The 25,861-nt window shown below is 46.8% G+C and overlaps 2 protein-coding genes across 8 annotated transcripts in view; both read left to right on the top strand.

Moving 5' to 3' along the window:
- Positions 1 to 4,642, top strand: part of nmnat3 (nicotinamide nucleotide adenylyltransferase 3) — a 266,385-nt gene extending 261,743 nt beyond the window's left edge. For 5 of the 6 annotated variants that reach the window (XM_052088567.1, XM_052088566.1, XM_052088564.1 and 2 more), the window contains exons 5-6: positions 1,579 to 1,778; positions 2,514 to 4,453. In XM_052088567.1, the coding sequence (XP_051944527.1) occupies positions 1,579 to 1,778; positions 2,514 to 2,729 (416 nt within the window). In that variant the 3' untranslated portion in view covers positions 2,730 to 4,453. Of the gene's footprint in view, positions 1 to 1,578; positions 1,779 to 2,513; positions 4,454 to 4,510 lie in introns of those variants that run through there. The other variant, XM_052088568.1, reaches the window with a different exon arrangement.
- A 185-nt stretch (positions 4,643 to 4,827) lies between these two features.
- On the top strand, positions 4,828 to 23,937 carry LOC127616782 (retinol-binding protein 1-like). 2 transcript variants are annotated; one of them, XM_052088597.1, is made up of 6 exons: positions 4,972 to 5,046; positions 5,273 to 5,395; positions 11,129 to 11,184; positions 14,826 to 14,827; positions 23,658 to 23,757; positions 23,884 to 23,937. In XM_052088597.1, exons 1-6 carry the CDS (start codon positions 4,974 to 4,976, stop codon positions 23,935 to 23,937), a joined length of 408 nt encoding a protein of 135 aa, XP_051944557.1. In that variant the 5' UTR covers positions 4,972 to 4,973. The 2 variants fall into 2 exon arrangements, with proteins under 2 accessions (XP_051944556.1, XP_051944557.1); XM_052088596.1 differs by lacking the exons at positions 11,129 to 11,184; positions 14,826 to 14,827; positions 23,658 to 23,757; positions 23,884 to 23,937 and adding exons at positions 7,223 to 7,324; positions 9,006 to 9,457 and having other exon boundaries at positions 4,828 to 5,046; positions 5,273 to 5,451.
- The last annotated feature ends 1,924 nt before the right edge of the window (positions 23,938 to 25,861 follow it).

The raw sequence follows: 25,861 nt of genomic DNA, 5'->3' as shown, positions 1-25,861 counted from the left end.
CCAATTGTGTGAGTGTACAAAAGCACATGGTTATCAGTGAAATCTTTTCTTTTGCATATATTGGTCTTTTACAAGCTTAGAGTCAGCGTGAAGGATTTGTATCGAGCAATGTGTTAGAACACGTGCTTGAGCAAAAGCCGACTGCCGGTTTCAGAGTATTAGAGATCATGTTAATACGCCGCTTTTAAGACTTTATTCGCGACCACAGGTCCAATTGGTTTGCATTGTTGCACAACTAACAACTCACCTGCTAGCGCAACATGTATGGGCCCTTTCAATGCTGAGTCAGTGGACATTGAACTGGCTGAATGTAACTGAATTGGACAACTGGAAACAAAATGCAGTCAGCAACTGCCAACCTCACGCAAGGCGATTGACCCTCTCACATATAGCATTTGTTGTGAATTTTGCCGTTCACATCCTTACTTAGAGTGGTCCCAATCCCCTGGTCGCGGACCGGTACCGGTCCGTGGGTCTTTTGGTATCGGGCCTGTCAGAAAGAATAAATAACTTATATTCCGTTTTATTTATTTCGGAATCTGAAAGATGTTTTCTTTTGAAAAATTATCGGATTCTCTGTTACATCCGTCTACTCTACAGTGTGTCACTCTTGACGCAGGTCAAGGCGCGCTTCTCGGTCACGTGATAGGTTACCGCTAAAATTAAACCCAGACAATAGCAAAATGAGTAAAAAACGAACATGTTTGGGAAGGGAAAAAGACCCAGACAGGAAACAGAAAATGGGCCTACGGCTTTCAAGAAAAAGAAGGCTACATTTAATGGATAGTATCAAGAGTCCTACTTAAAATACTGATTTTTCTCAATGGGGGATTCCCACGCAACAAGGCCACTCTGCATAATATGCGGCGATGGTGAGTCGTACTTTTCATGCACTTGTCATTTGTGGTGTATCTTATTTTGAAGGCACGTTTAAATGTGACGATTGCGACCAGAGTGTTGTGACCAGATAGAACGTTCCTCGTGTCATGATTCGTGTTTATTATAATGGTAAGAAAATATCACTATTTTCATATTATTTTGTTGTATTCATCCGCCACACCTTAAGGACCAGTCCCTGAAAATATTGTCTGACATTAAACCGGTCCGTGGGTCAAAAAAAGGTTAGGGACCGCTGACTTCCAGAATGGCATGTTGTGCAAAAAAGTATGGAATTACCGAACAGTTAGGCATGTGTTTTTCAGAAGGCCTAACTATTGAGTTACAATTTTGGTCCATCCAGCAAATCACCAAAAGTCGACTATCCTAATCTAATGTCTCACACACCGAGGCCCAGACAAGACATTGGGGAAAAAACAATGGAAATTGTGGCCACAATATCTCGCAAATATGACGTGCCTGAAAAAAGGTTATTTGTGGCCAACCACAGCCTACCAAACCCGTTCCTTGGAAAGGAACTGCAATATGTAATGTCTGCAAGAGGCTCTGTGTAACCCTGAGTCCTAATGACAACATTACATTTGCGGTCTGCATTTGAAGGATTCTTCACATGATAGACCGTGGCCTCCGACGGAGGACCCAGCTTTCCTTCTCATTTTCTGAACCTCTTTTTCCCTGCAGGCATTCCTCCTCAGCTCAAGCTTCTGTGTGGAGCTGATTTCCTGGAAACCTTCAAGATTCCCGGCCTGTGGCGGGATGACCACATGGAGGAGGTGGTCGGGGGCTTTGGTTTGGTGTGCATTAGTCGAGGCGGGCTGCAGCCCGAGCAGACGGTGCACGAATCAGACACCCTTTGGCGTTACAGACAAAACATCTTCCAGGTCAGTGACTGGCAAATTGTGAATCGGTAAATGAGCACCCTCTTGTGGCATGGAAAGAATCACTCAATTAAATCTTCAAACAGTCCAGTTTTCATGCTGCGAGCAAGATTTGAATCTCGCCTCACTTCACTCCTCCCTCCCTTCCCTGGCGTTCCTGACCAAGGCCACACACACCCCTCACAATTGTGCACTTGACATGCACTGTATGTAAAATGTGCACAGTATACAAGCCGATATGAGTTGCCAAACACGAAATGTTACCGGTTATCTTTCTTACAATGTACAATCAAAAAATATTAGGTAGGTTCGGCAATGCAGCTGTTCGCATTGGAAATTAATATTACACCTTTGCCCCTTGAGAGCTTTGCATTTCCTGATTTTTAACTTTTGTTGATCACTGGAGTTCCATAATATGTCTGAGAAAATTATCAGTGTGATGCTGCTGTGTGGGTCAGCCGGCAGACTGAGTCTACGTGAGGGTGCATGTGCGTGAAAATGATTGACACACTCCTACTGTCTCTGATAGGCGCGGTTCTGTCATTCCATCTTAAGTTTTAAAATAATAATAATGAAAATGCAGTTACATTCATAAGCTTAGACCAGAGAGGGATTATTAAAAATATATATATTCTACTGTCAGGTCATACTTTTTTTTTAAGCAAACGCCACCTTAGCATTGCAGCCGGACCGAACCGTGCGGGGCTCGCCCACTAGCTGTGCTGAAATGTGTTACAGGTGAAAGAATGGGTAAGGAACGACACCAGCGCAACAGAGGTCCGGCGGGCTCTCCGACGGGGATTGAGCGTCAAATACCTGATCCCAGACTCTGTAATAGAATACATTGAGCAGCACAACCTATACACCGAGGACAGCGAAAGGAGAAATGAGGGCATGGCTCTGAGGCCGCTCACCAAACAAGCACAGCAGCGCTTTGAAAGTCTGGATGACTGACACACATCAACACGTGTCCCAAGAGTTCCACGAGCCGATGATGCACCAGCTCTACATACGTACGGACGGAGCGTGTCTGGCCTGGTCAGTCATTCTGCCGGTGGAGTGGGGGGCAGCTTTCATGCAGGCCTGGCTACCGGCAGAGAATCTGGGTGACTGACAAGAGTAAGCTGATCATAAGACATCCTTGAAGTATGAAGTCGATCACAGATCCGTGCTTCTCTTCTCCCAGGGTCACGGGGATTTAATTTACTCTGATGCAGTGTGGTGGAGATAATATCAATGTCATTGATGTTGGACGTGAAAGATATTCACCAGCCTTTGCTCACTTCACTTCATGGACATGTCATGTTCATTTTGTGGATGAAGTTTTCTGTTGCAGTTCTGTTTCGCCTTTGCCATGTTGCTCTGCCTACTCCTGACCCCCCCCCCCCCCCCCCCCTTCCTCCTCTGCGGTATACTATTTGGCTGGTGCGCTTCTTTTTCTTTTTTGGGTGTTGTAATGGCCGCATTTTTTTTCCATCTCCAGGTTTAAAATGCATGTTTTGTCCCCATAAAAACTACGACTGACCACAGATCACACATGAATTATTGTTTGTCCATAGGGCAGGCATGTCTAGCTCTGGGCCTGTCCTGCCTGTTTTCCAGCTTTCCGGGCTGCAACGTACCTGATTCAGATGATCAGCTCATCAGCCAGCTCTGAAGCAGCATTAGAACTATCTTGATGATTTGAATCAGATGTGTTGCTCCTGGGAGAGCTAGAAAACAGGCAGGACAGCGGCCTTTGAGGACTGACTTTGGACATCCCTGCCGTAGAGCCAGTGGTTAGCCCGTCTACCTTACAGTGCAGAGGTTGTGGGTTCAATCCCAGCTCTCTGCTTACTGTGTGGAGTTTGCATGTTCTCCCCGAGCCTGCTTGGGTTTTCTCCGGGTACTCCTCCCTCCCACCTTCCAAAAACATGCATGGCAGGCTGATTGAACACTCTAAATCAGGGGTCTTCAACTCCGGGCCAGGAGGACTACTGTCCTGCCTGTTTTCCAGCTTTCCCAGGAGCAACACACCTGATTCAAATAATCAAGATTGTTTCAATGCTGCTTCAGAGCCGGCTGATGAGCTGATCATGTGAATCAGGTGTGTTGAAGCCAGGAAAGCTCGAAAACAGGAAGGACAGGCCCGGAGCTAGACATGCTTGCTCTAAATTGGATATTATATCAAAATAGGTGTCAGTGTGAGCACGGATGGTTGTTTGTCCCCCATCTACTGCCCGAAGCATAGGCTCCAGCACCCCCTGCAACCCTTGTGAGGATAAAGCGGATCAGAAAATGGATGGATGGATGTTTGTCCATATATACTCTGCGACTGGCTGACGACCAGTTAAGGGTGCTGGGATAGGCTGCAGCTCACCTGCAACCAGTTATGTTAATTATTTTACTTTATGTTAACTGCTTTGTTAAGCACTTTGTTACAGCTGCAGCTGTTGTGAAAGCGCTATATAAATCAGCATGTATTGTATTGTAAACACTGTAGAAAATGAATGGATGAGAGGATGTTTAGTTGCTTAGTTGTGTCTGCCAGATCTTCCTGACAGCTGCTAAACTATTAGAGGTATTTCCTTCTGACTTGTGAAGGCTCATTGACATCTCTTTTGAAAAGAACGTGTGTTCCTACTCAAAGAATTTTGCTGTGGTGTGAGATTAGTAAATGAAAAGAGTTTTTCAACAAAGCCAAGGCCTTGACGAGCCTCTTTTGTTTCATTCCTTTTGTCTGTCTTTTTTTTCAGCTCGGGCGATCGTGCTTCTGGAACTCCTCATTCAGGCTAATTTTATAGAGTTGACACATGTTCTGCGTCGAGTTGCTGTATCTTCTGTTTTTACTTAAAGTAAATCATTATAAGAATAAATCAGGGCTCGGGGCCAACACGTGGCGTTATATATATGGACCTGAAGGAAGTTCACTTATCCTAATCCCTCATAGACGTTGTAAGCACACACAGGTGCATTGTATATTATGTGGGCCTGTGCAGTTCCAGCCAAGGATAAATCGAAGCGAGGCTTGCGTGATTTTAGCATGAGCTGGGAAATGGGAGGTGAAAAAATGAAAACCTGGCACGTAATCGGATTAGGGGTTGAGTTTGCTTCAAATGGGAGATTCTGACGGTGGGATTTGCTCTCGAGCACAAGTGGCCTCCCGCGACTACCTCCTCGACCACCCAGAGTAAGGGAACCCCTGGAGAAGCTGCCAAAATGCCAGTGGATCTGAACGGATACTGGAAAATGATTTCCAATGACAACTTTGAGGAGTACCTTAAGGCTCTTGGTGAGTTTGTCAGGAAGAAATCGCCTTACCCTTCCAACTGACATGTTGTGGGTCTTTTAATTGGTGCTTTTCCGTGATTGACAGATTGTATTATTTTCTTGCTGCTAATTAAAAATAAAACCACTCACTACATTTTGAAATAATCTCACCAGGAGAAGTAAAAAGTGTAGAATGTCTTGGCTGAGAACAAATAACAATGTATTTTCATCTGGGCACTTTGTTGTAGATGTTAATGTTGCCATCCGGAAAATTGCCACTTTGCTGAAGCCAGACAAGGACATCGTCCATGAGGGGGATCACATCATCATCAAAACCCTCAGTACCTTCAAAAACTACAACATGGATTTCTATGTGGGCAAAGAGTTTGAGGAGGATCTGTCTGGGGTGGATGACAGGAAGTGTATGGTGAGCACTGATGTGACCCAATGTGAAGGTGGTGATTAGAAATGTTGAGAAAGAGTAACAGACATTTCATTTTTAGCCCCTCTAAATGAGAAACACCTCCCTGAGCTTTACCCTCTGATCTCATTGGGTTGTGCGCTTGCATGACTGTGAGTGGGTGCACAAAATATGAGAGGTTGTAATATTTACATACGGTAAAAAACAGTGGCAACCCATACGTTCAGTACCTCGAACTTGAGGGGGGCGTTCGTCCGACTTCATTTGTCTCTAAATACCATCTCTGTCATCTCGTAATTTTAAAGCCCACCAATACTTTACAAAACCACTGTATAACAGCATTCGCCTGTGCGGCGTACATCATTTGGAGCAGTTCAGAATTGTTGTAATCTAATAGCAGGACAAAAACTAAAATATTAACTCATTCACTCCCTAAGACGTTTTTAAACGTCTTTTCAGACTTGGTCCAGAATTGGCTGGTACTGAATGAGTTAATTAATAAGTCAAACTTACAACAGGTGCCGGTTCTTAAATGTGTTCAGACCTACACTAACTTGTTTGGCTCGTCAAACTTGTCTTGCTCTGACCAACCAATTAGAGGACAGGAAAATGCTGACGTTTTTGTGAGCCAGCTTGTGAATTTGGAATCCATCTGGCTGTAGAAACAGCCCCTTTTTGCGTCTACAGTTATATGAGCCAGCACTACTGATTGTTAAAGCTCTGGTTTGGCTGGATGTATATGGCAACATAAATAGGCTGACAGTTGACTGAACAGAGAAAAATCTACTAACATGCACAACATGGACATGCTGGACGCAATGAAGCCAAGACAAACACTATGAAATGAAGAGAAATAGACTGTTAAGAATAAAGAATAAATGCACTTTCTGGAACAAATAGCATAAACCCAATTCCAATGACCTTGATGTTGTGTTAAACATAATATATAAACAAATACAGACGATACAAACAAATACACATTATTGATTTTGTCAAATAATCATGAACTTAGAATTTGATGGCTGCAACATGTTCCAAAAAAGTTGGGTGGAACTGGTGGCCAAAAAAGACTGAGCAAGTTGAGGAATGCTCATCAAACACCTGTTTGGAACAGGTGAACAGGTGGGTGCCATGATCGGGTAGAAAAGGAGCTTCTCTAAATTGCTCAGTCATTCACAAGCAAAAATGTGGTACGGTTCACCTCTTTGTGAAGAACTGCATGAGAAACAGTTGCTGGACAATGTTCCTCAACGTACAATTGCAAGGAATGGAGGGACTGACAGTCTATGGTCCATAATATCATCAAAAAGGCAAGAGAATCTGGAGAATCCACTGCATGTGAGCAGCAAGGCTGAAAAAGCAACATTGAATCCCTCAGGCGGAACTTCATCAAAAATGTGTCACGGATATCAGCACGTGTGCTCAGGAACACTTTGGAAAACCAATGGCGTTCGATACTGTTGGCGCTACATCGAAATGCGCAAGTTCAAAGTGTACTGTGCAAAGCAAAAGCCATTTCTCAACAACAGCCAGAAACGCCGCTGCTGAAAGTCATCCTTTATACCTTGAGAGAGAAACTGTGGTTTGGTATCCTGATTACGGGTAAACTCTAATCTTATTTAAAGGCTGAGGGCCAGGGTCACATGCATCTGATATTATCGTCATGTTGACATCTTTACGTGTTTGTGTTAACGACAGGTACTATTGATGATTGATTTTTCTGTCGGGGTTGATGACTGTCCAGATATACTAACGGAATACATACCTGTACACTCAGACCACCATCACCTGGGAAGGAGATAAACTGGTGTGTGTACAGAAAGGGGAGATTGAAGGAAGAGGTTGGACCCACTGGGTGGACGGAGACGAGCTTCATCTGGTAAGGACACATCATCAGCACCCACCATGAATATTAATCGCACGTTTTGGATGCTTCAATCCACGTCAGGAAATGCCTCTCGGCACATATGCACGCCGCATATTTATTTTGTCCTGCAATTCCAAGCCAACTTCACTTGTGGTGTGCTAAAGAGAGTCTTCATTTCCAAGAGTTACTTTATCAATCCGACGGCACGTTAACTGACGATGAGATGCCAATCAAAATTGGTAAAAATCCGCCTTACAGAGAGAGATGAGACAATTGTAATTTTAAATTTTTGGATTTTATTCCTCCCACACACTTGAAACAAATTCTTGAAACAAACACGCATAAACCTCTTAATAAACACAACTATTTTATCAAGAACATGAATTGGGGAATGAACAGTTCTCCAACTAAGACAAACATGCTTGCTTCAAGCTATTTGTCACCCTCCGTTATTGTAAAACTGATACATGGCCAACTGTATTTTGCTGACTTTAAGCCACATTTTACTCATAGTTTGGCTGGTCCTGTGACATACTCAGGTCTGACTTATAAGTACCGGTATTTATATTAGAGCTCGGACTCGAACTCAAAATCCCCACTCTATTCTTGTTGACAGCCAACGAGTTCTGGTTGGATTCGATAGTTTGGCTTAGAACTTCATACATTATACACAGTCCGAGAAAATTCTGAAGAAATCTGGAACTGCAATCACAGAACCTCAAATTAGAGCGACACACATGCTAACCACTCTTTCACTGTGCTGCCACACAATAACATGTTCTTTTCTTGATTTTGCAGTTGTAATTTGTTACAAACACTTTACTGAGTCCTCTTTCAAATCTTATCTCATGATTTATAGTCACTAATAAAAACATTCCCATGTGAAAAGAAGTCTGTGAAGTCATGACCAATCTCACAAGGTCAGCAAAATGAGGATTCCTTCTGTGTTAAAGCTGAAGCCAAAAAGAAACGGCTGCATTATTTAATTTCAGTGACGGCTGAAAGTTATGCTTTCAGGTAGCAGCCATCAGGGCATCAGAGGAGAAACTGATGGAGCTTTAGATTTTCAAGCAGCAGTGATTTCTCGTGGGAGGAAACAGTGTTGCAAAACACAAGAAAATGGTCCAGCTTTGCATGGAATGGATTTGGGGGAGTGCATTAAGAGAATCACATTGGGCCACCAGTTTAATGGCAAATGAAATTTTCCTCCTCTTCCTCCCACATTTCAAAGACACGAGTTAGGTTCATTGAAGACTCTAAATGCAGCCGTGTCTTGAGATACGAGTGACTCAATGTACGAGATTTTCGAGATATGAGCTGTCGTTCGGACGGCATGTTGCTTTAGCTTGGGATACAAAACAAAACAATACAAAAGGATGGATGTTTTTTGACACTCCCGATTGAAGTTGATTGCCAAACTAAACACAAAACAAAGAGAATTAAAACGTGTGTTTTTCCAACAACCGCATAGCTTTACTTTAGATACATTTGTTTCGGTCAACATACACTTTTACGTCAAAGAGACACCACACAAACACTTTCTAATTTTTGGTGACACTTTACAGTGGTTATTCAGACCTTTTTAATCCTTTGACCCAATACTATGAGTGTGATTGCAGCATAAGTGCAATCTTTATATGGCAATCTTGCTGAATGTTGCTCTCTCTTCAACTTGTGTTTAATTTCTTTCTAGGAGCTGAGAGCTGGAGGAGTTGTCTCCAAGCAGGTCTTCAAGAAGTCCTAAAGGGGCTCAGAGGCCCAATGAGATGATACCCCCCCACCAGCTGACATAGCATCCAACATCCCATTTAGTCCATTCTCATGCTCTCATCCACAATAACATTTTCCGCCAGGATAGTAAGTCGCCAATATATCATCCACGATTACCTTGCTCTGTCAAAGACCGCTGGGAAAAGCAACCTAGCATGCATCCCCAACCGCTCTGTATGCATAAAAGCATAGATGATGTTTAGAGTAGCTGATCAGACGGGTGGACCGCACTGATGGATATGGATGCAACCAAGTTGAGTGTAGTTGAGGGATGCAAGTGTGTTTAGTAAGAATATCATGTATATAAATTATATTCCTCACAATTCTTTGGTGTCACTGATAGGAAAATAAATAAATCATGAAAATGTAATCCAACACTGCCTTGTCATCTCCCCTTTCTTGAGTGGTTTTCTTTAAAGGATAAATTCTGTTGAAATATTTTGAGACAGGACATTTTGAAGAATAGTAGTAGTATAAGTAGTATTTTTATCTAATTAAAAATGCAACAGTCATAATTAACTCAAATTCACTAAAAATTTATCGTGATTACTCACGCATTTTTTATCATTTCTGAATTTCCTTTTATATTTTTTTGTCCTATTTTTCCCCATTTTAATGCTCTCATCAACATGGAATCATGAATCAATTTTCTATGTACAAAATACAAATATTTACTGAAATAACAATTTCGATATTCAATTTTACATGAACGTTTTTCACTTGGAGCAGTTATTCACACATAATCTCTCACACAATATTACTGTCCATCAACAACAGTGAAAAAAATATTTTGTCACACAACTGCTGCTTTAACAGCTCTTTAACAGAGCAATATAACATTATAAAGTGCACATCTAAGGTAAACTGGTACTCAGCCTATAGTGGATTTCAGCCATGGTTGCATACTTCGTTTTTCTCAAGTTTGCTTTCAACACAGCAGTCAGGCTATGTTGATTCTGTTGGTCCTTCTTGCGCGGAGGTCTCTCTACGGTTTTGTGTAAACATCATTTCAGATGACGACCCTTGGTTTGATGACAACACTGGAGACATTTTATTTTCGCTAGGTCGCTACCACTGCACCGCTGAACTTCACCGTCACTGTCAGACGAACACAGAGAAGCTCCACCGCTCTATTTGTATGGACACGGAACACTGTAACCTTCCACACAAAATCGTTCCAAACAAGTAACAATCGTGTCAGTGGCATACATCGTATACCTGTATCATACAGACCTATCAGTGGCTAGAGAGGGCTGGCCTGAAGGACAGCACAGAGGCACTCATCCTGGCTGCTCAGGAGCAGGCCCTGAGCACCAGAGCCATTGAGGCCCAGATATACCACACCAGACAAGACCCAAGGTGTAGGTTGTGCAAAGAGGCACCTGAGACAATCCAACACATAACTGCAGGTTGTAGGATGCTGACAGGGAAAGCCTACACGGAACACCATAACCAGGTGGCTGGCATAATCTACCGAAACATCTGTGCGGAGTATGGACTGGAAACCCCAAGGGCAAAATGGGAAACACCTCCGAAGATGGTGGAGAATGACAGAGCGAAGATCCTGTGGGACTTCTAGATCCAGACTGACAAGATGGTAATGGCGAGCCAACCAGATATCGTGATCATAGATAAAGGGCAGAGGAAAGCCGTTGTAGTGGATGTAGCGGTCCCAAATGATGGAAACATCAGAAAGAAGGAACACGAGAAACTCGAGAAATACCAAGGGCTCAGAGAGGAGCTGGAGAGAGCCTGGAAGGTAAAGGTGACAGTCGTGCCTGTGGTGGTCGGAGCACTCGGGGCAGTGACCCCCAAACTAGATGAGTGGTTGCAACAGATCCCGGGAACAACATCGGACATCTCAGTCCAGAAATGTGCAGTGCTGGGAACAGCAAGGATACTGCGCAGAACCCTCAAGCTTCCTGGCCTCTGGTAGAGGACCCGAGCTGAATGAGGGACGGACACCACCTGAGGGGTGAGATGAGGAATTTTTATATAAAAAAAAATCCTCATCTCACCCCTCGGGTGCTGTCCGTCAGCAGGGACTTGTGGGAGTCAAGTTCAATGAATACACTAAGGGACTCGACAACAGAAACGTCAAGGTGAGTGGTCATCTCAAATGTGAAGATGAGATGAGAACCGAAAATTACCCTGGAGGCCGCTGTGTTGGACATAATATATCAATGGTTATCTATCGACAGTATGGTGTATAGTGACACGCCCAGCTCTTTGTGAAAACTTCCTCAACTCTATTCTAAAGGGCTCTTCTACAATCACACGTATGCCAGCTTTCTCATGCAAGCCTTCAATCCCTGTCACCTTGCCTGCTCATTTTCATCAATTTGAGCCTGTGATCCAGTCCTCAAAATGGGACTGTGGGTCACTTGAAGCCCCCAAGTTCTCCTAATGATGCTTATCCATCCATCCATCCATCCATCCATTCATCATCTACCGCTTATCCGGGGCCGGGTCACGGGGCCAACAGCTTTAGCAGGGAAGCCCAGACTTCCCTCTCCCTAGCTACTTCTTCCAGCTCTCCCCGGGGGATCCCGAGTCGTTCCCAGGCAAGTGTCACGTTGCGCGCGAAGCGATAGGATAATTGCTTCGTGCACAACAAAAAAAAAAATAAGGAAGTGGATCCCCGAAATGCAGACACCAAACAAGGTCTCCGTAGCAAAAGGGTTTAATCTACAAAAATTCGCACCGACAAAGTAGTAACATAAAGTGCTTGTCAAAACGAGGACCAGAGGGCACAAAGAACGAATAACAAAAAGCGCTTGCACAAAAGGCAAGGGGGGAAAATAAGAATCGCGAAGGCAAACAAAAAACAATGTAACCACTACACGCAAGCGAGAGCCAAATCACAAACAAAGAACCATACTTACAAAATAATGAGCACCGAGAGTTCAAAAAGCGAAACACGACGAGGTCTGTAGCAATAGAAGTCAATGAGCAAGGAAGTAGCATGTCAGAGGGCTCCTTAAATGCAGACTGAGACTAATCATAGATTGGCAGCAGGTGTGCACCAAAAGTCCGCTGATGCCACCTGCTGGCCAGACTGAAACATAACCGTGACAGTACCCCCCCTTCAACGGACGCCTCCTGGCGGACTACCCGGCTTCGATGGGTGCGCAGCGTGGAAAGCGCGGAGAAGGGACGGGTCCAAGATCCAGGAGCGGGGGACCCATTGCCGATCCTCCGGGCCGTAGCCCTCCCAGTCGACCAGGTACTGGAACCCCTTACCCCTGCGCCGAGAGTCCAAAATTTCCCGCACCGTGTACACCGGGTCACCATCGATAATCCGTGGAGGAGGAGGCGAGGTGGGAGGCGGAGCCAAGGGACTGGTGGCCACCGGCTTAAGCAGGGAGACGTGGAAGACTGGGTGGACCTTCATGGTGGGCGTCAACCGGAGCTTGACGGAGACGGGGCTGATGATCGAGTCCACCACGAACGGTCCCGTGAAGCGGGGCCCCAACTTGCTCGAAGTGCCGGCCAGACGCAGATCCCTCGTCGACAGCCACACTTCCTGGCCCACCTGATAGGCCGGCGCCGGGCGACGACGACGATCTGCGATCATCCGGTTCCTGGAGGCGGTGCGAGACAACGCGGCCCTGGTCTCTTTCCACATACGATGAGCCCGTCTCAGATGACGCTGCACAGACGGGACTTCCACCTGCCCTTCTTGTGATGGAAAAAGCGGCAGCTGATAGCCATAGGCAGACATGAAAGGAGACCGACCTGTGGCTGACGAGACGAGAGTGTTATGGGCATATTCCACCCAGGGCAGGTGAACAGACCATGATGAGGGACGATGGAGACACACGCAACGCAGAGCCGCCTCCAGGTCCTGGTTCATGCGCTCAGTCTGTCCGTTGGACTGCGGGTGGTAGCCTGACGAGAGACTTGCCGTGGCTCCCAGGGCTAGACAGAACCGCTTCCACACCCTGGAGACAAATTGGGGTCCCCGGTCCGACACAATGTCCACGGGAATCCCATGGAGCCGGAAGACATGGCGAACGAGGAGGTCAGCGGTCTCCAAGGCAGACGGTAACTTTGACAAGGGAACAAAATGAGCAATTTTAGAGAAGCGGTCCACAATGGTAAGAATAACGGACTTTCCCCGGGAAGGAGGGAGGCCGGTGACAAAGTCCATGGAGATGTGAGACCAGGGTCGAGGTGGAACGGGAAGGGGTTGAAGCAACCCTGCCGGAGGCTGGTGAGAGGCCTTACTACAGGCACAGGTGGAGCAGGCCTTGACGAAATCCAGAACGTCCTTCCGCAGCTCCGGCCACCAAAACCGCTGGGAGACAAGATGTCGGGTCCGATTCATCCCAGGATGGCAAGCCACCTTTGACGAGTGCCCCCACTGCAACACCTCTGAACGCAGAGGTGGGGGTACAAAGAGTTTACCAGCAGGACAGCCAGCCGGGGCTTGGGTTCCGTCTTGGGCCTCTTGGACCTTACGCTCAATCTCACACCTCAGCGCCCCCAGGATGCAGTGGTCCGGTAGAATGCTCCCTGGTTCGCTGCTCCTCTCAGCAGGGTCATGGATACGCGACAGGGCATCTGGTCTTATGTTCTTGGACCCTGGACAATAGGTGAGTGTAAAGTTGTAGCGCGTAAGTAGTAGGGCCCACCGGGCTTGACGTGAGTTCAGTCTCTTGGCAGAGCGAATGTATGCGAGGTTCTTGTGGTCGGTGTACACAGTGAAGGGTTCCTTAGTCCCCTCGAGCCAGTGCCTCCACTCTAGTAGAGCTGAAACGACGGTCAGTAATTCACGATTTCCCACATCATAGTTGGTCTCCGCGGGACTGAGACGACGAGAGAAGAAGGCGCAAGGGTGGAGTCTCTGGTCGACTGGGGAACGCTGCGACAATACCGCCCCCACTCCAGTCTCGGAAGCGTCCACCTCTACCACAAAAGGAACTTCGGGGTTAGGATGTTGCAAAACAGGGGGATTAGTGAAAGCCTTCTTTAATTCGCTAAACGCATTGTCGGCATCCGAGTCCCACCTAAAGGGGACCTTGACTGATGTCAACCGGGTTAACGGAAGGGCTCTCTGGCTATAGTTCCTGATGAATCGTCGGTAAAAATTGGCGAAACCCAAGAAACGTTGTAGCTGTTTCCTCGTGGTGGGTGTAGGCCACTCTACCACCGCCTTAGTCTTGCCGGAATCCGCTCTCAGCTGACCCTTCTCTATGACAAAACCAAGAAACGAAACTGACTCCACATGAAACTCGCATTTCTCTGCTTTAACGAAGAGTCGATTCTCCAAGAGACGCTGCAAGACTAGCCGGACGTGGTGTTGGTGCTCTTTAAGCGTACGAGAAAAAATCAATATGTCATCCAGATAAACAAAGCAAAACACGTTCAGTAAATCTCTCAAAATGTCATTAATAAGACTCTGAAAGACTGCGGGTGCGTTGGTCAACCCGAAAGGCATGACCAAATACTCAAAATGTCCCAGTGGGGTCTTGAATGCAGTTTTCCATTCCCATTTCCCTCTCGTATGCGGACTAAATGGTAGGCACTACGTAGATCAAGTTTTGTGAAGATGGTTGCAGATTGGAGAGGGGCAAACGCGGAATCTAATAGCGGAAGTGGATATTTATTCTTTATGGTGATTTCATTAAGTCCCCGATAGTCTACACACGGACGTAATGACTTGTCTTTCTTTTCAATGAAAAAGAATCCAGCCCCCAAAGGAGATCTAGATGGTCTAATAAGGCCAGCGGCGAGGGAGGCGTCAATGTACTCCCTCAATGCTTCTTGTTCCTTGTGGGAAACTTGATACAAACGAGAACCTGGAAGGGGGGTATTAGCGAGTAAGTCGAATGCACAATCGTACGGCCGGTGAGGCGGCAAAGACTGAGCACGGTCCTTACTAAACACTTGTCGCAAATCATGATAGATGCTCGGGACTTAATCTAAACAAATCGATTCCGGCGGGTCGTTACGAGGAAGCCCTCTACCCCCCGCCGCAGACTGCAAACAGTGAGCATAGCAAAACGGACTCCAATTCTCAATTGCGGGGCGTTCCCATGAGATGACTGGATTATGGGTTCTTAGCCAGGGTAACCCCAGGATTAATGGTACAGATCGGGACCGCATCAGAAAAAAACTCCGATGTTCGACATGATTGCCCGATAACCTCAACATTATAGGCCCTGTGATCTGTTTAACTTCCGCCAGGAGTCGCCCATCAAGATCGTGAACCCTCTTGACCTCATTTAACTCCTCTACCGGACAACCCAGTTTGTTTGCTATTTCTGTGTCCATGAAACAGTCGACCGCCCCCGAATCCACCAATGCCCGAACCGGAAGAGTCAGTGATAGACCATAAAGAGTACCGTCCAACTCGAGTCTCTTGGGACGTCCTGCCCTGGACTCCTCGAGACCCACATGTCCTCCTACCAGCTGCAGGGGCTCCTCCTCTGCGTCGGCTGGGCTGGAACTCGAATGACGCTCGGGTCCGGATGGTTGCTTGGACTCGTGTTCAGCCGGCCGACTACCCGCACGTCGGGGTTGAAAACGGGTAGTTCCTTGTTCGTGCATGCGTTGCCTCTCATGCTCCCGCAAGCGGTTGTCCATGACGAGGGCCAGACTGATGAGCTCCTCCAGGTTGGTGCTATCATCGCGGGTAGCCAGTTCATCCTTTAAAGCAACACTTAACCCGCGGCGAAACAAACCACACAGCGCGCGGTCCCCGTAACCGCTACGGGCTGCCAAAATGCGAAACGAAATAGAGAATTCGGCCACTGATTGCTTTCCTTGCCGATACTCTAGTAACCGACCTTCGGCCTCTCTTCCCATCACTGGATGGTGGAAGACCCGTCGAAACTCTGCCACAAAATCAGGGAAGGAAGACCGAAGGCCGGGTTTAGCATTGCTCACTTCCAACGCCCATGACGCCGCCTGACCAGTCAATAGACTCATTATGAACGCCACCTTGGTTTTATCCTTGGCATAGCTGTAAGGTTGTTGGTCGAATACCAACGAGCATTGGTGAAGAAATTGTTCACCGAGCCCAAGTTCTCCGCCATAACGCGGTGGGTGTGGGATATCGGGTTCCCGCTCCACCGGTGAACCCAAAATTTCGAGTCGATGGGCCAGCAGGGAGACCGTGCCCCGGAGTTCCGCGAGCGCTTGTTCCTGCTGACCCACCAGTTGTCCTTGGCTGGTCAAGGCGGTCATAATCATGTTGAGGTTTGCGGGATCCATGTTGGCTGGAGTATTCTGTCACATTGTGCGCGAAGCGATAGGATAATTGCTTCGTGCACAACAAAAAAACAATAAGAAAGTGGATCCCCGAAATGCAGACACCAAACAAGGTCTCCGTAGCAAAAGGGTTTAATCTACAAAAATTCGCACTGACAAAGTAGTGACATAAAGTGCTGGTCAAAACGAGGACCAGATGGCACAAAGAACGAATAACAAAAAGGGCTTGCACAAAAGGCAAGGGGGGAAAATAAGAATCGCGAAGGCAAACAAAAAAACAATGTAACCACTACACGCAAGCGAGAGCCAAATCACAAACAAAGAACCATACTTACAAAATAATGAGCACCGAGAGTTCAAAAAGCGAAACACGACGAGGTCTGTAGCAATAGCAGTCAATGAGCAAGGAAGTAGCAAGGCGAAATACAATACTCCAGCGATATGTGCATGTCAGAGGGCTCCTTAAATACAGACTGAGACTAATCATAGATTGGCAGCAGGTGTGCACCAAAAGTCCGCTGATGCCACCTGCTGGCCAGACTGAAACATAACCGTGACAGCAAGCTGGGTGACATAGTCTCTCCAGCGTGTCCTGGGTCTTCCTCGGGGTATCCTCCCGGTGGGACATGACCGGAACACCTCACCGGGGAGGCGCTCAGGAGGCATCCGAATCAGATGCCCAAGCCACCTCATCTGGCTCCTCTCGATGTGGAGGAGAAGCGGCTCGACTCTGAGCCCCTCCCGGATGACTGAGCTTCTCACCTTATCTCTAAGGGAGAGCCCAGACACCCTGCGGAGAAAACTTATTTCAGCCGCTTGTATCCGGGATCTCGTTCTTTCGGTCACGACCCATAGCTCGTGACCATAGGTGAGGGTTGGGACGTAGATCGACCGGTAAATTGAGAGCTTCGCCCTTTGGCTCAGCTCCTTCTTCATCACGACAGACCGATACAACGTCCGCATCACAGCAGACGCTGCACCGATCCGCCTGTCGATCTCCCGCTCCCTCCTACCCCCACTCGTGAACAAGACCCCAAGATAGTTGAACTCCTCCACTTGGGGTAAGATCTCCTCCCCGACCCGGAGGGGGCACTCCACCCTTTTCCGACTGAGGACCATGGTTTCAGATTTGGAGGTGCTGATTTTCATCCCAACCGCTTCACACTCGGCTGCGAAACGCTCCAGTGAGAGTTGGAGAGCCCCGTTTGAAGGAGCCAACAGCACCACATCATCTGCAAAAAGCAGGGATGCAATACTGAGGCCCCCAAAACGGACCCCCTCAACGCTTCGGCTGCGCCTAGAAATTCTGTCCATAAAGGTTATGAACAGAATCGGCGACAAAGGGCAGCCTTGGCGGAGTCCTACCCCCACTGGAAACGATTCCGACTTACTGCCGGCAATGCGAACCAAACTCTGACATCGGTGGTATAGTGACCGAACAGCCCGTATCAGGGGGTTCGGTACCCCATACTCACGAAGCACCGAACAGCCCGTATCAGGGAGTTCGGTACCCCATACTCACGAGGCACCCTCCACAGAACTCCCCGAGGGACACGGTCAAACGCCCTCTCCAAGTCCACAAAACACATGTAGACTGGTTGGGCGAATTCCCACATACCCTCAAGGATCCTGCTAAGGGTGTAGAGCTGGTCCACTGTTCCACAGCCGGGACGAAAACCACACTGCCCCTCCTCAATCTGAGGCTCGACTTCCTGACGGACCCTCCTCTCCAGCACCCCTGAATATAGGCCTTACCAGGGAGGCTAAGGAGTGTGATCCCTCTGTAGTTGGTACACACCCTCCGGTCCCCCTTTTTAAAAAGAGGGACTACCACCCCGGTCTGCCAATCCAGAGGCACTCTCCCTGTTGACCACGCGATGTTGCAGAGGCGTGTCAACCAGGACAGCCCCACAACTCATCCACCCCTGGGGCCCTGCCACCGAGGAGCTTTTTAACCACATCGGTGACTTCAACCACAGAGATAGGAGAGCTCACCTCAGAGTCCCTAGGCTCTGCTTCCTCCAAGGAAGGCGTGTTGGTGGAGTTGAGGAGGTCTTCGAAGTACTCTGCCCACCAGTTCACAACGTCCCGAGTCGAAGTCAGCAGCGCCCCATCCCCACTGTACACAGTGTTAGTGGTGCACTGCTTCCCCCTCCTGAGACGTCGGATGGTGGACCGGAATTTCCTCGAAGCCGTCCGGAAGTCGGCTTCCATGGCCTCTCCGAACTCTTCCCACGCTCGGGTTTTTGCCTCGGCGTCCACCGAAGCCGCGGTCCGCTTGGCCAGTCGATACCCGTCAGCTGCCTCTGGGGTCCCACAGGCCATAAAGGCTCGATAGGACTCCTTCTTCAGCTTGACGGCATCCCTTACTGCTGGTGTCCACCAGCGAGTACGGGGTTTGCCGCCACGACAGGCACCAACCACCTTACGGCCACAACTCAGATTGGCCGCCTCAAGAATAGAGGCACGGAACATGGTCCACTCGGGCTCAATGTCCCCCGCCTCCCCCGGAACATGGGAAAAGCTCTGTCGGGGGTGGGAGTTGAAACTCCTTCTGACAGGGGATTCCGCCAGACGCTCCCAACAAACCCTCACTATACGTTTGGGTCTGCCAGGAAGGACCGGCATCTTCCCCCACCATCGGAACCTACTCACCACCAGGTGGTGATCAGTTGACAGCTCCGCCCCTCTCTTCACCCGAGTGTCCAGAACATGCGGCCGCAAATCCGATGATACAACTACAAAGTCGATCACCGAATTGCGGCCTAGGGTGTCCTGGTGCCGAGTGCACATATGGACACCCTTATGCTTGAACAAGGTGTTCGTTATGGACAATCCGTGACGAGCACAGAAGTCCAATAACAAAACACCACTCGGGTTCTGACCGGGGGGGCCGTTCCTCCCAATCACGCCCCTCCAGGTCTCACTGTCATTGCCCACGTGAGCATTGAAGTCCCCCAGCAGAACAAGGGAGTCTCCAGCAGGAGTACTCTCCAGCACACCCTCCAAGGACTCCAAAAAGGGTGGGTATGCTGAGCTGCTGTTTGATGCCTATGCACAAACAACAGTCAGGACCCGTCCACCCACCCGAAGGCGGAGGGAGGCAACCCTCTCGTCTACCGGTGTGAACCCCAATGTACAGGCACTGAGCCGGGGGGCAATGAGTATGCCCACACCTGCTCTGCGCCTCTCACCGTGAGCAACTCCAGAGTGGAAGAGAGTCCAACCCCTCTCGAGAGAACTGGTACCAGAACCCAGGCTGTGTGTGGAGGCAAGTCCGACTATATCCAGTCGGAAATTCTCTGCCTCACACACCAGCTTGGGCTCCTTTCCCTGCCAGAGAGGTGACATTCCATGTCCCAAGAGCTAGCTTCTGCAGCCGAGGATCGGACCGCCAGGGTCCCCGCCTTTGGCTGCCGCCCAGCTCACATAGCACCCGACCCCTTTGGCCCCCCTCATGGGTGGTGAGCCCATGGGAAGGGGGATCCACGTTGCCTCTTCGGGCAGTGCCCGGCCGGGCCCCATGGGTGTAGGCCCGGCCACCAGGCGCTTGCCAACGAGCCCCACCTCCAGGCCTCGCTCCAGAGGGAGGCCCCGGTGACCCACGTCCGGGCAAGGGAAACCTAGATCCATTTATTTCATTCATCATAGTGGTCTTTGAGCCGTGCTTTGTCTGGCCCCTCACCTAGAACCTGTTTGCCATGGGTGACCCTGCCAGGGGCATAAAGCCCCAGACAACTTAGCTTCTAGGATCATTGGGACACACAAACCCCTCCACCACGGTAAGGTGACGACTCACGGAGGGGATGCTTATCCTGCCGAAACAAAGTTTTCTCTGCTGTAGGACCCTCTGGTCTAACTTTTATCAAAAGCTGCCTCTCTTCGAGCATGGTACCCAAAAAGTTGAAACAAGGAGTCATTCGGCCTTTGGTCAAAAAAAAAAAGTCTATCATCCCTTTGAACCAAGAAACATGACAACTTCCTCCCTTCCCTGAATGCTGCAGGTCCCTGGTGAGTGTATGTCCTTTGCAGGTCACCACATACCCAGTTCCAAACAGCCATTGATCCAAAACAATCCATTCCAGTCATTTAGGTGGTTGTAATACACATTCAAAGTGGTCAAAGAAGAGTTCTGTTTATCTTTTATTTCCAACATGGCTTATAAAATATCCTTTATTTGTCCCACACTGGGGAAATTTACAGCCTCCAGCAGCAAGAATGTAGGTAGAAAGAAGAAAGAAGAAAAAAAAAACCAACAAACACCATTCAATTAAGTGCAATATAAACACAAAATGGATAAATCACAGTGCTATTTACAATTGTCTTTCACATCATTGAATTAGTATTATTATTATTGTTGTTATTTTTATTCAGCAGCCTGACAGCAGTCGGTAGGAACGAGCGTCGGCATCTCTCTTTCTTGCAGCGCGGGTGTAACAGTCTCTGTTACATGTTTATTAGTGATGGGTCCAGCGACACCGATGCATTGACACATGCGCCGGGCTCACAGAGCAAACCACGTGTCGATGCATGTGCCTGCTTCATTACGTCACGTGATTGACACGTGAACTGCATTGACACAGTCCAGGCTTCTAATTGACACACCGGCTGCGTTGACACAGTCCAGGCTGCTAATTGACACATCGACTGTGTTGACACAGTCCAGGCTGCTAATTGACACATCGGCTGCGTTGACACAGTCCAGGCTGCTAATTGACACGTGAACTGCACCGGTGCAGTTTAGACCGCATCGGCTGCTTGGCACAGTACAGGCTGCGCCACTTAGTCCAGGGGGCGTCGACTCAGTGCAGAGGGCGTTGACGCAGCAAAAGCCCGCCGCACAGTGTTTATAAGGAAGTGGGTTTGGCCACACAATGCCACTTGCCGAAACAAGCCAGACCTCACTCACGCTCGCTTGTCGAAGTTCGTGTCAGTGCAGACTTCGTGTTCGTGCCTTGCCTTCCTTGCCGATTATGGAGCAGAGACGCAAATCATCCGCCGTGTGGGACCATTTTTATGTCCCGGAGAATAAGGTATTATTTATTTATTCAAATCGCCTTCTGTCGCCGAGAGCCTCTCGGATTATTGACATGTGTTGTACCATTCTAATCCGAATACATTTCAAGGTAACTCTTAGTTACTTCTTATTCACATTTCATTACAGGTGAAATGTCGAATTTCCCGGGTCGAATTGTCATACACCAACAGAAGCACCTCCACCATGCTGAGGCATTATCGGGCCAAGCATGAGAATGAAGTTCGCGATACACCCAGTATTACGCCAGGTATACAAACGTTCACTCATCTTTTCACGGTTGCTATGTTGATGATTTAATTGACAATCAGTAATTATTATTGGTTGACTCTCCACTCCATGTTTGACAATCAAGGTTCCAGGAAGCAGCTGTACTGGAAGGACCAACACACTTCTTTCCCAAACCTCTCCCACCTCGCAAAGGAGTTCCTTTGTACGCCAGCCTCATCCGTCCCTTGTGAGCGTGTGTTCTCCACAGCAGGAGAAATCGCTTGTAAAAGACGCAACAGGCTGAAGTTTAAAACATTGGAGCATCTTATTTTTCTCAATAAAAATGTGTGAAATAAAAGCCCACAAGCATCCTCATTCAAATGATCTTCACATTATTTGAACACATTGAATGTTGCAAAATGAATGCATGGATGTGAATGATATTGTATACACTTCATCATCAAATCGATGAATGACCTTATGAAAATGTTTTGGAACAGTTGTAGATGCAAAACCGTGCTGGCAGCTACATAATAGATAATAAAAGAAAAATATCCCAAACCATAGGGATCCTCCCAAAAACTAAGGATGTGCTGAAAAAGAGATCCTTGTACACCTTATACTTTTATTACTTCCATATTTGACCTATTGTGTGGGAATATGGGGAAATGCCAGTAAAACACTGTTTTAAAACTACAATACAAAGCAATCGGAACAATCACTGGCTCCAAATGGACGGAACCCACAAATCCACTGTTTATCAAATTAAACAATGAAATCTCATGACCTGATTGACTTCAAAATCGCCCAATTAATGTACGAAGCACACAATCTTTGCCAAAAGATCCAGAAGCTTTTTAAAATTCGAGAAAGTTGTCATAATTTAGGGGGTACTAATCTATACAAAAAAATCCAAAACACGAACGAACATCACACAAAGGAGTGTATCTGTAATAGGTGTAAATCTGTGGAATGATTCTGAAACGGACCAGTAAAATGAGGAACTCTCTTGCTGAGATTAAAAATGAATTTGAGAGTAGTACAAGACAACTACACAAATCAGAATTAAGCTGATAAATTCGATACACTCATGAAATATAGCAATACATCAGAAATACATTGATGAGATTATTTAATATATTAATGAAATGTAGCATCCATTATGAATATGAGAAAATCGACATATACATGTGCTCTAAAGAGTATGTACTGTATATACAAACCTAATGTATTAGTACAGCATACATAAGGGTAAAAGCATTTGTTGATATTTAGACTTTCTTTCCTATTTAGAAAAATTCATATATAAGAAGGGGTAGGACTCGGGGTAGGTTTTTTGCTTCTTTCTACTCCTTTGAACACATATTTGTGATGATGACTATTTTCTTTTCCTTTTTTTATATCTTACCTTCACCTTTTGCCAATTTATTACCGAATTGTATATTTTATATGTTCAATATACAAAACAATTTATCAGTCAGTTCAGTCTGTTAAGTGGGTTGGCTGCAGGGATCTTGAAGGTCCAGCAGGTGGCAGTGGTCAGTGACACAGTATCAGCACAGTATCAACACAGTGTGTCAGTGTGTCGACACGCCTCATGAGGCCTCATGGACCCATCACTAATGTTTATCCTCATGTGGGTCAATGATCCCAGTGAGAGGTGTTAAGGTTTGGATGTGACCCCAATAGCACGACAACAGGCAGGTATCGTGGAAGCCAACACTTGGCATAGTTTATTTAAGAGTCTTCACAAAATCACTCAGGGAGAAGCACGAGGAGTCCACAAGGAAATGTCCGCACAAGGAACAAGAAGCTGCAGGAAACGGCAACAGAGTCCACTGGTGTGACGGCACGAACTTGCACTGGGGAATGGTCTGTGAGTCAATTTGTACCAGTCCAAACGACAAGATAGGCAACAGGTGGGTGATGAGCTGATGAGTCTCAGGTGTGAGTTGCAGAGCACCCTGGCTGAGGAGGCTGCCTGGCTGGCCCCTCCCTAACAAGAGGCAGGGTATACACTGGAGTGGAAGCCAGCCTAAATAGCGGGGCAGCTGAGCAGACAACATGGTTGTAATCAAGGAAATAATGCAATTCGCATCATGTTGACTGCAGTTTGGTGACCTGGGAAGATGACAAGCTTGTTTGCATCCAGAAAGGGAGGAAAGCCAATTGTGGCTGGAAGCACTGGATCGAAGGGGACAAAATGTACCTGGTGGGTTTATAAATTATGGTGTTCAAGATTTGTTGGCTTATCATTCTATCTCTCTCTCTAGAGAGAGAGAGAGTGAGAGAGAGAGAGAGAGAGAGAGAATGTCCAATACATCCTTTCTCCAAACAGGAGTTGACCTGTCAAGATGCAGTTTGTCTCCAGGTGTTCAAGAGAAAAGAATAAAAGTATCTAAGTAACTGTATCCTTCTCACTTTGCATTACAGACACTTTGTTTGAATAAAAGCACATTTGTTGTACTTTGCTGTAATATAAGGTCGATGAGTGTTTAGCTTTTCAGACGATAATTATTAATAGCTTGTAAATACATACTAGCAAATGAGATGCTACAAAAATATTCATTTGTGGCATCAGTCACTGCTTAATAAATCACTTAAACTAATTATCATCTCACATTAGCTCCAATACTAAAACTACAACTGAATAATCTGCCTTTTCTAAAAGATCATGATGATAAATCATCATTTTAGGCTGAACAGCTGTTCGTTGAAATACGAACCTACTTTTTCCTTTTTTTTTCATTCAGGAAAGTGTTTTGCTTTGACTTGTAAGCTTAAAGATGAGATATGTCCACTGTATGGTGGAAGTAAAGTCAAATTATTACACAATAAGCAGCAGTTGTTGCAGATAGTGAATAATAATCCATCCATCTTGTATTTTGTCGTGTATTCAATTAAATATTCGTTGAACTTGATTTGCAAATCATTGCCTTGATCCATCAATTTTCTGATCCGCTTTATCCTGACAACGGTCACAGGGCATGCTGGAGCCTATTCCAGCACTCTTCAGACAATAAATAGGCTCGGGACACCCTGAACCGGTTGCCAGCCAATCGCAGGGCACACAGACACGAACAACCATTCGCATTCACACTCAGACCTAGGCACAATTTAGAGTGTTCAATCAGCCTGCCATGCATATTTTTGGAATGTGGGAGGAAACCAGAGTACCTGGAGAAAACCCACGCAGGCATGGGGAGAACATGCAAACTCCACACAGGGAGGCCGGAGCTGGAATCGCACTAACCACTGGACCACCGGGCCGCTCTGAATAATAATAATAATAATAATAATAATAATAATAATAATCATATGCAGCATGATGATTGACTGGTGAGCACGTCCAACTCACAGTGCAGAGGTGCAGGGTTAGATTCTGGCTTCGACCTTCCTGTGTGATGTTCGCATGTTCTCCCTGTACCTGCCTGGATTTTCTCTGGGTACCCTGGTTTTCTCCCACATTCTAGAAAACATGCATGGAATGTTTATGGAACACTCAACATTGTCCCTAGGTGTGAGTGTGAAAATGGATGGTTGTTCGTCTGTGTGTGCCCTGCAATTGGCTAGCGACCAGTTCAGGGTGTCCCCCCACCTCCTGCCTGAAGACGGCTGCAATAGGCTCCAGCACACCCGCAACCCTCGTGAGGATAAAGCGGATCAGAAAATGGATGGATAATTAAAAAAGAAGAAACAAAAAATAATAACTATTATTTTAAGACGCTTAAGCTGTTTTTTGCCACAGTGTTTTTAAATCAATCACATAACCTTGTAGTATAATAATAATAATACATTTTATTTATCAGCGCCTTTCAAGACACCCAAGGACACTTTACAATAACAAAAACAATAAAACACAATACGGGTATCTTAATAGTAAGACATAATGAGAAACATCAAAGAGGCCGTGTCAGGTTTGAAACAAACGGAATAATGTTTAGGATCCCATCTCTCTCTCTCTCTCTCTCTCTCTCTCTCTCTCTCTCTCTCTCTCTCTCTCTCTCTCTCTCTCTCTCTCTCTCTCTCTCTCTCTGTCTCTCTCTCTCTCAAAAAAAAGGCAAAACCAACAAAGTCCAAAACAGAAGTCGCTGGTCACAACGATCTAGGAAAAACAAGGAATCAACAAAAGGCACTTGCAAAAGGCAAGGTCATGGAACACCGAAAAAACTAACGATATGACAAGAGTCCAATTCACTCACACACACACACACACACGCACACGGACAAAACAAAAGCAAGTTCAAATGACGAAACAATTGACTATACTTACAAAACATGGAACTAAGGCAACAAGAACGACTATGACGAGATCG

This window comes from Hippocampus zosterae, chromosome 15 (assembly GCF_025434085.1).
Source record: "Hippocampus zosterae strain Florida chromosome 15, ASM2543408v3, whole genome shotgun sequence".
NCBI lineage: Eukaryota > Metazoa > Chordata > Actinopteri > Syngnathiformes > Syngnathidae > Hippocampus > Hippocampus zosterae.
This window is presented reverse-complemented; position numbering and strand designations above follow the sequence as displayed.